Source organism: Colobus angolensis, unplaced genomic scaffold (genome assembly GCF_000951035.1).
Source record: "Colobus angolensis palliatus isolate OR3802 unplaced genomic scaffold, Cang.pa_1.0 Scaffold8, whole genome shotgun sequence".
NCBI lineage: Eukaryota > Metazoa > Chordata > Mammalia > Primates > Cercopithecidae > Colobus > Colobus angolensis.
This window is the reverse complement of record NW_012121820.1, coordinates 19,500,968-19,515,036: the sequence shown is the minus strand read 5'-3', so window position 1 is coordinate 19,515,036 and position 14,069 is coordinate 19,500,968. Positions and strand designations below refer to the sequence as shown.

At 43.7% G+C, this 14,069-nt stretch overlaps 1 protein-coding gene across 1 annotated transcript in view; it reads right to left on the bottom strand.

Annotated features, from left to right (window-relative positions):
- Window positions 1-4,522: 4,522 nt before the first annotated feature.
- Window positions 4,523-14,069, bottom strand: part of LOC105502614 (phosphatidylinositol glycan anchor biosynthesis class U protein-like) — a gene marked incomplete at its 3' end in the record, with an annotated part of 51,202 nt that continues 41,655 nt past the window's right edge. Inside the window, exon 7 of the mRNA XM_011929216.1 lies at window positions 4,523-4,620. Coding sequence (XP_011784606.1) covers window positions 4,523-4,620 — 98 coding nt within the window. The remainder of the gene's footprint in view (window positions 4,621-14,069) is intronic.

Sequence of the window (14,069 nt, the reverse complement as noted above, 5' to 3'; positions counted from 1 at the left end):
ATTTGTCTTGTCTCCATTTCTCGTGTTTTCTTGTCTCCTCCATTCCCACTCCCCCTTCCAGGGTCCGTTCGACTGTCCTGCAGGACGGGACAAACCATCATGGAGGACAGTGTGGTGATTCCTCAAGAATCTAGAACCAGAAATACCATTTGACCCAGCAATCTCATTACTGGGTATATACCCAAAGGATTATAAAGCATTCTACTATAAAAACACAAGCACACGTATGTTTATTACAGCACTACTTACAATAGCAAAGACTAGGAAACCAATGCAAATGCTCAGCAATGATAGACTGGATAAAGAAAATGTGGCATATATATACCATGGAATATCATGCAGCCATAAAAAAGAGTTCACGTCCTTTGCAGGGACATGGATGAAGCTGGAAACCATCATCCTTAGCAAACTAACCTAGGAACTGAAAACCAAACACCACATGTTCTCACTCATAAGTGGGAGTTGAACAATGGAAACACACGGACACAGGGAGGGAAACATCACACACCGGGGCCTGTCACGGGGTGGGGGACAAGAGGAGGGAGAGCGTTAGGACAAATACCTAATGCATGTGGGGCTTAAAACCTAGATGATGGGTTGATTGGTACAGCAAACCACCATGGCATATGTATACCTATGTAACAAACCTGCATGTTCAGCACGTGTATCCCAGAACTTAAAGTAAAATTTTTAAAAAAAATTTTAAAAAAGTATTTCATGTACCATCAGCAAAAATAAATAAATAAATAAATAGCCAAGTCTCGGGTAGTTCTTTTTCTTTTCTTTTTTTTTTTTTTTTTTTTTGAGACAGAGTGTCACTTCATCATCCAGGCTGGAGTGCAGTGGTGCGATCTAGGCTCTCTGCAACCTCCGCCTCCCGGGTTCAAGCAATGTTCCTGCCTCAGCCTCCCAAGTAGCTGGAATTACAGCCACGCTCCCCCATGTCTGGCTAATTCTTGTAGTTTTAGTAGAGATGAGGTTTCGTCATGTTGGCCAGGCTGGTCTCAAACTCCTGACCTCAAGTGATACACTTGCCTCAGCCTCCCAAAGTGCTGAGATTACAGGTGTGAGCTACCATGCCTGGCTCGGGCAGTTCTTTATAGCAGCATAAGAATGGACTAATACATCAGGCCACTTCATATACTTATAAAAATATATATACAAATATAGTGGAAGATGGAGTTTTAATTTCTGCATAAATGGGATCCTGAAGTTCATCTCAAACTCTTCCACTCCTGTCCCCATATACAGATAGTTGCCAAGCACAGCTGATTCTACCTCCTAGAATTCCCCTGCATCTAGTCTCTCATCTCTCCATCTCCTCTGACACTGGTTTGGGCCCCAAATTTACTCCTCTGACTTGATCTAGTACAATGTTCTAAGCTTTCCCAACTTCAGTTCTTCCTACTTCCATCTACCCCACAGGCTGCTGCCAAAACAATCTTCCTGGAGCACTCACCTGCTCAGCATCCTTCAATTGCTTTATGTCTGCAGTCTGGCACAGTATCTAGCACACTATAGGTACTTAGTCAATATTGGTAGAGGAGCTGCTTGACTTCATGAGTCAGTTGTACTGTCCACTAGTGTCAGGAGGAAATTTCCTTTAGTTTTAAACAGGACTTGTTTTATATAAAGTGGTGCATAGAGATTGGCTTAAGAAACCATTTTTGGCCGGGCGTGGTGGCTCAAGCCTGTAATCCCAGCACTTTGGGAGGCCGGGACGGGCGGATCATGAGGTCAGGAGATCGAGACCATCCTGGCTAACACGGTGAAACCCCGTCTCTACTAAAAAAAATACAAAAAACTAGCCGGGCGAGGTGGCGGGCGCCTGTAGTCCCAGCTACTCAGGAGGCTGAGGCAGGAGAATGGTGTGAACCCGGGAGGCAGAGCTTGCAGTGAGCTGAGATCCGGCCACTGCACTCTAGCCTGGGTGACAGAGCGAGACTCCATCTCAAAAAAAAAAAAAAAAAACCATTTTTATCTTCTTTTATTTACTTAGTCATTTTTTGCAGGTTGGACAAGCTCAGAAACCATTTTTAAATTTCTGGTCCATTCATGTGTATGAATAAATATACTATATTATTTATTTGATACACAGTTGTATAAAAAGTCTGGCTATATTCTTAGTGCTTAGACTTTCTAAACAATAAGCCATAAACAGGAAATAAAAAAGAAAATACAAGCAGCACATTGTCATGTGAAAAGATGCTTCAACTCAGCAAGAATACAGAGAGAACATCAAAGCAAAATAACTTCACACTATGGTGACACATCTACTGAACTGGCAGTCATAAATCAAACTTGAAAAGTCAGTGCTGGCAGATGGGGAGGCAAGTGGTCCACTTCTCTTTAGATACTGATGGTGGCACTGCAAACTGGTTCAGTCTTTCTGGTGAACAATCTGGTATAATTGCCTAATAAGAACAATACAACTTTTCACCTTGGGTCCAGTGATTTAGCTAAAGGAACATACTTGAAGAAAATAATTTCAAGCTGGGCACGGTGGCTCACACCTGTAATCCTTGCACTTTGGGAGGCCAAGGGGGAAGGATTGCTTGAACCCAGGAGTTTGAGACCAGCCTGGGCAACATGGCAAAACCCCATCTCTACAAAAAAATACAAAAATTAGCTGGGTGTGGTGGTGCCTGCCCATAGTCCCAGTTACTAGGGAGGGTGGGGTGAGAGAATTGCTTGAGGCCGGGAGGTTGAGGTTGCAGTGAACCGTGACTGCGACACTGCACATCCCATCCTGGACAACAGAGTGAGACCCTTGTCTCAAAATAAGAAAAAGAGAGAAAACAAATAAAAACAAATTTCTGGATGGGTGAAGTGGCTCATTCCTATAAACCTAGCACTTTGGGAGACCAAGGTGTGTGGGTGGATTGCTTGAGCCCAGGAATTTAAGACCAGTCTGGGCAACATGGTGAAATCCCATCTCTACAAAAAATTAGCTGGGTGTGGTGGCACACGCCTGTAGTCCCAGCTACTCAGGAGGCTAAGGTGACAGGATTGATTGAGTCTGGGAGATGGAGGCTGCAGTGAGCTGAGATTGTGCCACTGCACTCCAGCCTGGGTGACAGAGCAAGGCCCTGCTCTCAAAAAAAAAACAAAAAAATTTCTACATTATTTATATTAGTGACAATTAATATAAATGACATATCTCAAACATAAATAAAGACATATCTCAAATTCCCCAAATAAGAAAAAGATCAAGCAAACCATGAATCATTGTCTGCATCAACACAATATTATGAAATCATTTAAAATAACATGCATATGGCCTATTTCAATAAATGGAATACATGCTCAGCTTTAGCAGTGCTTGAGATTAAGAAAGACTCCGAAATCAGACATTTCTGGGTCTAAGTCCTGGCACTGTCACCTGTACACTTTCAAGAAACATTTCTCTTATAAGAATAGATTTGGACAATGTGGGGCCTGCATGCAGTTACTTCCTCTTGAAGAAACATGTACTATTCTCATTTGAGTAGAAAAAGATGATTAGAGAGCAAGCTCTGGCATCAGATGGCCACAGTTCATATCTCAGCAATGTCACTCGCTGGTCCTGTGACCTTAAGTGACTTAACCTCTCAACATTCCAGTTTCAATTCATGTGTCTAATATGGCTAATACTAGACTAATACACGACTAATAATATGACTTAATCCATAAAGTTCTTATGAGGTTAAAATGAGATGATGCCTACAGAGTGCTTAGCATGGTGCCTGACGTGTAATCCATTCTCAGTAAATGTCAGCTATTTGTATTCTTCAATTAATGTTTATTGATCACCCACAATGTTCCAAGCATTATATCAGATGCACATACTCCATTTAAGTCCTGTAAGAATCTTACAAGGTGTTATTACAAAGAAAAGTTAAAGAAATGAGCTCAGAGGGGATCATTAGTTGAGAAAAGAAAAACGCAAGATAGTTGCTTTTGCAAATATCTAAAATAAAATGCACTTATACATTCGCAAGGATATGCATACAGTAGTGCCCCCCTTATCTGAGGTTTCACTCTCCATGGTTTCAGTTACCTGTTGTCAACTGCGGTACTAAAATGGAAAATTCCAGAAACAAACAATTCATAAGTTTCAAATTGCATACCATTCTGAGTAGTGTGATGAAATCTCACGCTATCCTGCTCTGTCCCACTCGAGACATGAATCACCCCTTTGTCTAGTGTATCCCTGCCTGTTAGTCACTTAGTAGTTGTCTTAGTTATTAGATAGAAAAAACATAGTATACATAGGGTTCGGTACCAAATGCAGTTTCAGGCCTCCGTTAGGGGCTTTAGAACATATTCCCTGCAGATATGGGGAGGTCTATTGTAGTTGGGACTTAATGATCACTAAGTCTACTTTGTTTAAAGTTAGTCAAGTTTCTATGTGTTTGTATTTTCAACTAGGAGCAAGCTTCCTGCTGCCTTTGCTAACCCATGCCCTTCCTTCCCCCAAGCAGGGACCAGGCCATGTATTAAATGTCACTTGGGTGCTGGCTTCTGACCAGCAAGCGCTTACCTGAAGGAGATAGAGGAGTCCTGGGACAAACAAGGTAAGGGGGTACAGAGACTGGTATGTCGCTAAGGCAAGAAAAATAGCACTGAGGAAAGCACTGCCTGTAAAAAGAAAGAAACGTATGGAATAATCCAGCCTCATCAATCATGATTAGACTCAGTGAGTCCCTCTCAACACAAAACCTTCCATAACTGCTCAAATAATCACCTGCCAAGTGCCTCCTGGTACACAAGATGCTATGCAAATTCACACAGTCAGAGCTTCTTGGCTTGATTTCCGATTAAAGAAAACCAAGAAAGTCAAAACCATCCACCTTTGGCAACCTGAGACACTACAGGCATAAATCTTGCGAAATTTTGAGACCTAGAACGATTTTACAAAATTTCAACCCAAAGATGTATAAAGGATCAAGTCTATTAACATCCATGTCCTATCTAATGTACCAATTTATTAAGCCTACAATTATTGCTTATGATAGTCAGAGCTGGAAACCCATCCCTTTGACTGTTGCAACACTTATCACTCTTCACAACAGCCCTTCCTTACCTGCTACATTCATGCCAATTCAGGTCATGTTTTTTTTTTCAAACGAAAGTATATTAATTTTATTAGTAATGTCCTCACTTCCTATGTAAAATGGACTACTATGGAATCATTAAACATGATGCTATTAAGAATATGCAATGACACAGAAAGGTGTTTATAATATCCTATTAAATGAAGTTTATAAAAGAGACATATATTATCATTTCTTTTATAAAAAAACATGCACAAACATTTTTTAGAAGACTAAAAGCCAGCAGGCAAAGTAACTCAAGTCTGTAATCCCAGCACTTTGTGAGGCCGAGGCAGGCAGATCAAAACCAGGAGTTCGTGACCAGCCTAGCCAACATGGTAAAACCTTGTCTCTACTAAAAATAAACATTAGCCAGGGGTAGTGGTGGGCGCCTATAATCCCAGCTACTCGGGAGGCTGAGGCAGGAGAATTGCTTGAACCTGGGAGGCAGAGGTTGCAGTGAGCCAAGACTGTGCCACAGCACTCCAGCCTGGGTGCCCAGGCAAAAGTTTGCAGTAGGGGCGGGGCCCTCATGGAGAACCTCTGCTAGGGCAGTGTGGAAGGGAAATGTGAGGTCGGAGCCCCCACACAGTGTCCCTACTGGGGCACCACCTAGTGGAGCTGAGAAGACAGCTTCTGTCCTCCAGATCCCAGAATGGCAGATCCACCAACAGCTTGCACTGTGGGCCTGGAAAAGCCACAGACACTCAACATCAGCTTGTGAAAGCAGCTGAGAGGGAGGCTATACCCTGCAAAGCCACAAGGGTGGAGCTGTCCAAGATCATGGGAAGCCCCCTCTTACATCAGCATGACCCAGATGTGAGACATGATGTCAAAGAAGATCATTTTGGAACTTTAAGATTGACTGCACTGCTGGATTTCCAACTTGCATGAGGCCTGTAGCCCCTTTGGTTTGGTCAATTTCTATTTGTAATGGTTGTATTTACCCAATGCCTATATCCCCATTGTATCTAGGAAGTAACTAATTTGCTTTTGATTTTACAGGCTCATGGGCAGAAGGGACTTGCCTTGTCTCAGATGAGACTTTAAGCTGTGGACTTCTGGGCTAACGCTGAAATGAGTTAAGACTTTGGGGGGCTGCTGGGAGGGCGTGATTGGTTTTGAAATGTGAGGACATGAGATTTGGAGGGGCTGAGGCAGAATGATATGATTTGGCTGTGTCCCCACCCAAATCTCAACTTGAATTGTATGATACTCCCAGAATTCCCATGTGTTATGGGAGGGACCCAGGGGAAAGTAATTGAATCATGGGAGCTGGTCTTTCCCATGCTATTCTCGTAATAGTGAATGAGTCTCCCAAGATCTAATGGTTTATCAGGGGTTTCGGCTTTTGCTTCTTCTTCATTCTCTCTTGCCACCGCCACGTAAGAAGTGCTTTTTGCCCTCCGCCATGATTGTGAGACCTTCCCCAGCCATGTGGAACTATGAGTCCAATTAAACCTCTTTCTTTTGTAAATTGCCCAGTCTCAGACTACCAAAAATAAATAAATAAATAGAAGCCTAAAAGCCAAGGCCACAAAGTTCATAGTGGTTATCTCTGGGTAGCGGAATTATGAACAATTTTTCATTTTTGCTTCACTGCATTTTCTAAACTTTCTAAAATGAACATGCTTTGTTTTTGTCATTAGAAAAAAGCTAACTTCTTTGAAAAAATAGCTATTCCCTTAAGACAACAGGATACTCTAAAACTAAAGATAGAGAGCCCTAGTTTACAACAGGAGTTTCCAAGTGGCCCAGAAATCAGTAGGGTGCAATTGATGGTCCAAGGTATAAAGCCCAACAGGTGTCTTGTAATGATGTTTTCTAAAATGACAATATCCATGCTCACTCTCATTAGTGTGGGGTCAACTATTTACTGAAAATAACAGGCTGGGCATGGTGGTTCACACATGTAATCCCAGCACTTTGAAAGGCCAAGGTGGGAGGACTGCTTGAACTCAGGAGTTAGAGACTAGCTTGGGTAACATAGTGAAACCCCATCTCTACAAAAATAAAAATAAAAAAATAAGCTGGGTGCGGTGTCACACACCTGTGGTCCCAACTACTTAAGAGGCTGAGGTGGTAGGATCACTTAAGCCCTAGAGGTTGAGGCCACAGTAAGCTAAGACTGAACCATTGCACTCCGGCCTGGGTGACACAGTAAGACCCTGTTTCAATAAAAAAATAAAAATAACACATCCTCTCAATGGTGTTTCACAAAAGGAGGAACCAGTTACTCCAGTCCAAGGAGTTCTACCTCTCTGCTAATCCAGCTCTAAAGACAAACAGGAAGAGATGATTGACGAGATCTTTTGCCACCAAAGTGGTCTGTATACTTGAAACATCTAAAAACTACCTTGGAAGACAAAGGGTTATAAACGTGACAACTTCACAGACAAGGGAGTGGAGAGAAAAGAACTTCGTGTGCTTTATTCTTCAAACCAAGGAAACTCATCAGATAGAACAACCCTAGCTGACAGAAAGTAGAAGGGAGGCAGAGAAAGAAAGAAGCTAGAAGTAACAGGACAGAATTCTATGGGGGGGAGGGGATGTCTCGCCATATTGACAGTGCCAGTCATGATGTCCTGTACCCAGGGTACTCATAATTACGACTGCATAGGAACAGGATCATGCTCTGCTAAGTTGTGACCCCAGCACTGGCATGTGCACATCTGCTGAGCCACAGACTTTAGACTCAGAACCAGGTCACTCTGGGATAGGGAGGTGGCAGTAGTGGGAAAGGTGCTGTTCTGGAGTCCAACAGCTAGGGTGAGCTAGGGATTGATTCTCTCATTGGGTCAAAAATCTGAATGATGTTTTGGTGGGAAACTGGCCAAGAGAGGGAAAACACTGAAAAGAACTTTTTAACTTAACATGGTTCTCTACCGATTGGGAGTAGGCAAGAGAAGAGGTCCATGTGTCTGTTACCAGAGGATGGAGGCTAATGCTCCAACTCCATCCATTCGCACAGTATGGTGAAAACAAACACATGACTTTCTCCTCTCTCTCCCAGAGGAGACACAAGGAGTGAAATAAACACAGCCATCTCCTGCCCTAATTGCCTGAGGTTAATAATTGCTTGTCTGAAACTGTTTATAAGGCCCAAGAGAGAAAAAGAGGCTCACAGCCTAGTCCAATGGACCTGTGAGTTTTAGAATACTTGCTCCTAGGATCAGGAAGAAGCAGTCTTCCTTCCATAGACTGAAGTAGTCTTTGGGAAGGAAAAATCTGTTCCTCCTGCTATTCTTTGTCAGTAACCGCATCAACATCTAGCCAGATACCCTGACAACCCTTCACCCTCCAGCTCCCATGTTCTTTCCTCCACCAGTCACCAAGCCCTGTGGATCCACAGATAAATGTAGAGCATTTATCCCTTCAGTTCTTGCTCTCGTCATCTCTCTCTAGCAGCCTTTCCCTCTCCTCCTTAGCGGTCTCCCAATCGCCTTTCAACCAAGTCCATCCACAGAAGCACTAAAGGAATCTTCTAAAGCAGTTTAGACTGTGGCAAGCCAGTCTTTAAAGGCTTCTGATGGTTCCATTTCATCTATCGGGTTAAGTCTAAACTCCAACAGCAAACAAGACCCTTCACCACTGGGTCTCATTTCTCCAGTTTCACCTCTCACCACTCTTCCACACACGCCCTGTCCTCCAGCTACACTGGACTATTCCCAATTTCTGAAAACAACATGCTGTTGCATTCTTCTGTGTCTGTTCTTAGGCTATTCCTTCTGCCTAAGCCATCCTTCTCTGCCCTTTTTCAAGTAGAAACCATTCCTTCGATAGCCAGGTGAAAGGTCACTTTGTCTATGAGCCCAAGCAAAGGTGGTAACAACCGTGATTATAGTTGACATTTATGGATCACTTCCTAGGTGCCAGGCACTGTGCTGTATCCTCTGCATTGAGAACAGTTCCTGACTCAGAAAGGTCCTCAGGAAACATCACAACAACCCTGTGAAAGCTCTATTTCTGCTCCTTATAACAGCTTTCCTGAGATAAAAACCACACATTCTATCCATTTTACAGGTCAAGAAACCAAGACACAGAAACAGAAAGCTTCAGTAATGTGACCAAAACCACAGAGGTGACTCTGGTACCCACTCTTAATCCCTGTGTTAATAAGCCTATCTCATTCAATACCGATGCTATCTTATAATAATCTGCATATGTTCCTCTCTCTCTCCCCATTTCTCTGTGAGTTTCTCAAGGGCAATACATTTATCTTAACTTTGGCTCTCCAGCACCTAGCACAGTTCCTGGCACATGTGATAAATGAACAAATGAAGAAATGAATGAATGAATATCATTCAGCAATACATATGAAATCCTTTTTAAAAATACAAGAATATTAAAGGAAACCAATGTTCTTGAGGAAGAAAAACTTATGAAGTGTAATACACAGTCATGAACATGGGCAAAACACAAAACAAATCTGACTCAAATAAAGCAGAGCCTGCAGAATAGCGATTGAAGGTTTGTTGTGGCAGGGGGCTGGCACAGAGAATGCTCTCTGTGAACTATTGCAGGGCTGAGGCCCGCAGTCTGGGGGCAGAAACACGGTGCTGCAACAGTCAGTAGGTTGGTGTGTGGGAAGTCTGGGTGCGGGATGCTGGGACAGCTGTGGACGGGGCGTATGCACAGCCTGAGCAAAAGTGAGGGCGAGTATGGAGGCAGGCAGGAGACTCAGAAAGGGCTATGTGTTTTGAAAAAAGCTAGAAGGGGTAAAAAGAAGTTAGGAAGGCAGAGGAGGAATGATATGTGCTTGAGGCAGAGTCAGAGAAGATCAAGGAAAGTGAGAAGTGACTTCAAATATTTTAAACAAACTGTGCAATAAGCAAACATTTCTGGAGTTTGCTCTATACGAAGAGTGTGCTGGGTGCCAGGAAACCAGGTGACTCAGATAGTCTCCATCCTCAGGCAGCTCCCAGTAAACAATTACAAAATAGAGGAGGAAAGTACAAAGGAAGCAGACCTAGCCCATCAGGGGAGGCTGACACCTGAGTTTTGAACAATGAGTAGGTGAGGCCAGGCAGTCCAAGGCTGTGCACAGGCAGGAGGGCAAGAAAGAACGGTGTGCTGGGGTAGGGGGTGGGTACTGTAATTAGCTCAATATAGCCAAAACAGGGCAAGAGCTGGGAGGAGTGACTGGAAAGAGAACACAAAAGGAGTTCCTGTGGATGCTAGTACCACTGTTTCTTAATCTGGGTGCTGGTTACTCACCGTTTTGTGAAAATTCATGTATCTGTACACTAATGAGTTATACATTTTTCTGTATATATGTCATACTTCAATAAAAAGTTACAATCCAGCTGGGTGTGGTGGCTCACGCCTGTAATCCCAGCACTTTGGAGGCCGAGGCAGGTGGATCACAAGGTCAGGAGTTCAAGACCAGCCTGGCCAATATGTTGAAACACCATCTCCACTAAAAATACAAAAATTAGCTGGGCATGGTGGCGGGAGCCTTGTAGTCCCAGCTACTCAGGAGGCTGAGGCAGGAGAATCGCTTGAACCTGGGAGGTGGAGGTCGCAGTGAGCCGAGATCATGCCACTGCACTTCCAGCCTGGGCAACAGAGCGAGACTCCGTCTAAAAACATAAAAAAAGTTAAATCCAAAAAGTCTCAGCAAGCAGGTAGGAGTCAGATCAGGAGGGCTTAGCTTGCACAGTCATCCAAAAACATCTACCTACAGGCCCATACAGGATACCTGAAATCATGTCTGAAATGGCAGCCTCATGTGGGCAAGAGCTAGGGCATCACGCTTGCCTAACCAAAAGGAACTGTGCCAAGAGGACTAAGAGTTTTACCCCAAAATGATATGACCTACCATTTTCTAGGGTAGCCCAGATGCACAGGCACTAGGCTTTCTATACAAGCCTTGATATTTAGCCTTATCCTAGGGATATTAGAGTAAATCAGTCAAATGTGTATGTACATTGGCTGTAGTATCAGGAAATTTCATTATCTACTCAATCTAGCTTTGAATATATTATGTCTTCTAACTCTCTATTTGTGTCAGGGTGGGGGCCAAAACAAGCCTTAGCAAGACCTGGGGTAATACTTTGCCTGCAGGGACTGCACCTTACAGTGATCTGGGCCTGGGTGGGCGGCACAGCTACAGGACTGAGCAGGAATGTAATGAGGTGGGGCCACGGGGACTGGTTCAGGACAGGGACTTCAAGTGGAGTAATCAGAGAACAAAGAGATTGGTCACAGATGATGACCTGTACCAAGACAGGCAGAGACACACTGGAATGTAGTCAAAAGGGCTCAGGTCCCACAGGACTATCAGAAGAGGAAGTTGCACCAGGGTCTGGGGCAACAAGTGAGACTGCCCAGGAGGAGGAGGCGTTCCTGGGGGCAGGGCCAATGTATTACATTCCTTGCCAAGCGTACTCTTTTAACAGGGCAGCTTCTCTCAGAGCTGAGTACATATCAGTGATAACGATGAAAATTTATTGAGCACTTACTCTGTTCCAGCCATGACTGTAAGCACTTTACTTGCCTTAAGTCATTTAGTCCTTTCAATAATTCCATGAAGTGGATACAATTACTGTCCCCATTTTACAGATAATGAAACTGAAAGACAGATAAGTTATTTGCCTGGGGTCACGAAACTAGTGAATGAGAGCAACAGGATTTAAACCAAATGGTTTTACTTCAGACCCCATGTTCTGACTGCATCACTGTGCCACCCTCTTGATCTCAATCTGTCTGCACCATAAAAATAACAAAGGGCAGAACAACTAGTTATTGAGTGGATTCTGCTAAGGAAGCATGCTAAGCATTTTATATTTCTTATTTATTCCTCCGTTATCTCTAGAAGGTAGATATTCTGGGATCAAATTGAGGCTCTTGAGGCTGCATGATTTGCTCAAGGCTACAGAGCTGGTAATTAGATTAAGCAGGCTTTGAAGTTGGGTTGACCTGACAAAAACTGGGTCCTTGAGTCCTCTATGACTCCTTCCATTGGCAGGGCTTTGGCCCACAGGAACCTCAACTGGAAGTGATGGGATCACCAGGCCTCAGGATCATCACTCTTCCATTGTTCCTCTAAGGCAGGAAGAGAACCTCATTGAAACCTCCCAGGCCTCCCTATAAGGCCTATAAGGATGTTAACAATCATGAGGTCTCTTGTTTTTTAAGTTTTTTTTTACAGACACAGTCTCGCTCTGTTGTCCAGATTGGAGTGCAGTGACGTGGTCAGAGCTCAATGCACTCAAACTCCTGGGCTCAAATGATCTGAAGGATCTTTTGAAAGGGAGGATACTATTAAGAATAGCAACCACCACCACCTGGGCAGTTATTACATGCCTCCATACCATTTGCCATACCATTCATTCTTTACGTTCACTCTATAAGGTAGACACTCTTTCATCGCCATGCTACACATAAGGAAACTAAGGCTTAGAACTGTTCAGTGACTTGCCCAAGGTGATAGAGCCAGGAAACAGTGGAGCTGGGATTAGCCACCAGATCAGTCTAACATGAGAGCAGCCTGGATTCTTAATCATGCTTGAATACCTTCTGATAGCACTGATCCTTCTTTCTCCTTGGAGAGCAAGTCCTGTCACATGGCCTTTTTTGGTGGCACAAGGAAAGCTGGAAGAACCCTTAGGTGGCAAATTTCAAGAATTTCTAGTTGGGAATATCTCACTGTTGACAAACACCAACAGTGAAAAAGCAGGACCATCTATTAGCATCTGTTTGTTTTCCTTTTTAAAGCCTAATGAAGACTACTTCCCAGGGAGGGAGTTTTTAATTAGCTCACTGAAAGGCAGAGTACACTTTGCCCAAGCAACAGCCTTCAAAGTGAAACTTAAGCTGCTCCACTAAACTAATATCAACCCTGCCCAAAGACCTGTGTTTCCCAGCCAACACTCCAATAAGGACATCACAATACAATGGCCCAGACCTTGTCCTGGCCTGCGTCTCTCAGAGTGTCCCAGGCAACCCTGGGCTGCCACAAAGGAAGCCAGGGGAAAGCAAGCAGCAAGAGTCAAGGGGACAGAGCTAACAAGGTCACTCCCTTCTGTGATGTATCTGCTCCATGGAAGTCTGGGGAGCACTGCCAAGTTTACTTCCACTGCCCCTATCTTCTTATCAATCAAGTTAATTTAATTTAGTTTTTAATTATGTACTCACTGAAGAAATTTGGAAAAAACATATGAGGCTGGGCGAGGTGGCTCACGCCTGTAATCACAGCACTTTGGGAGGCCAAGGCAGGTGGATAACCTGAGGTCGGGAGTTCGAGACCAGTCTGACCAACATGGAGAAACCCTGTCTCTACTAAAAATACAAAATTAGCTGGATGTGGTGGCACATGCCTATAATCCCAGCTAGTCAGGAGACTGAGGCAGGCGAATCACCTGAACCCGGGAGGCAGAGGTTGCGGTGAGCCGGGATCGCGCCATTGCACTCCAGCCTGGGCAACAAGAGCGAAACTCCATCTCAAAAAAAAAAAAAAAAAAAAAAATTATATCTATATTTATATGAAAAGAAATAAAACTCACCCATGAACTTAATCTACAGTAACACGTATTATCCTTTTGGGATCTATTTTCTAACTATTTTTGTTGCTTTAACAGTTGAAATTCATTAAAATGCTGGGCAGGGGGTTCACACCTGTAAGCCCAGCACTTTAGAAGGCTGAGGCAGGTAGATTGCTTGAGGCCTAGAGTTCAAGACCACCTGGACAACAGAGTAAGATCTGGTCTTTACAAAAAACGTTAAAAATTCTGAGACCGCACCACTGCACTCCAGCCTGGGCAACAGAACAAGACTCTGTCTCAAAAAAAGAAAAGAAAAAAAAAAAGAAAGAAAGAAAAAAAAATCAACCAGGCATGGTGGGTGCATGCCCCTCGTCTCAGCTACATGGGAGGCTGGGGTGGGAAGATCACTTGAGCCTATGAGTGTGAAGTTACCATGAGCTATGACTGTGCCACACTTCAGCCTAGGTGACCTGGGTGACAGAGTAAGACCCTGTCTCCAAAAAATAAA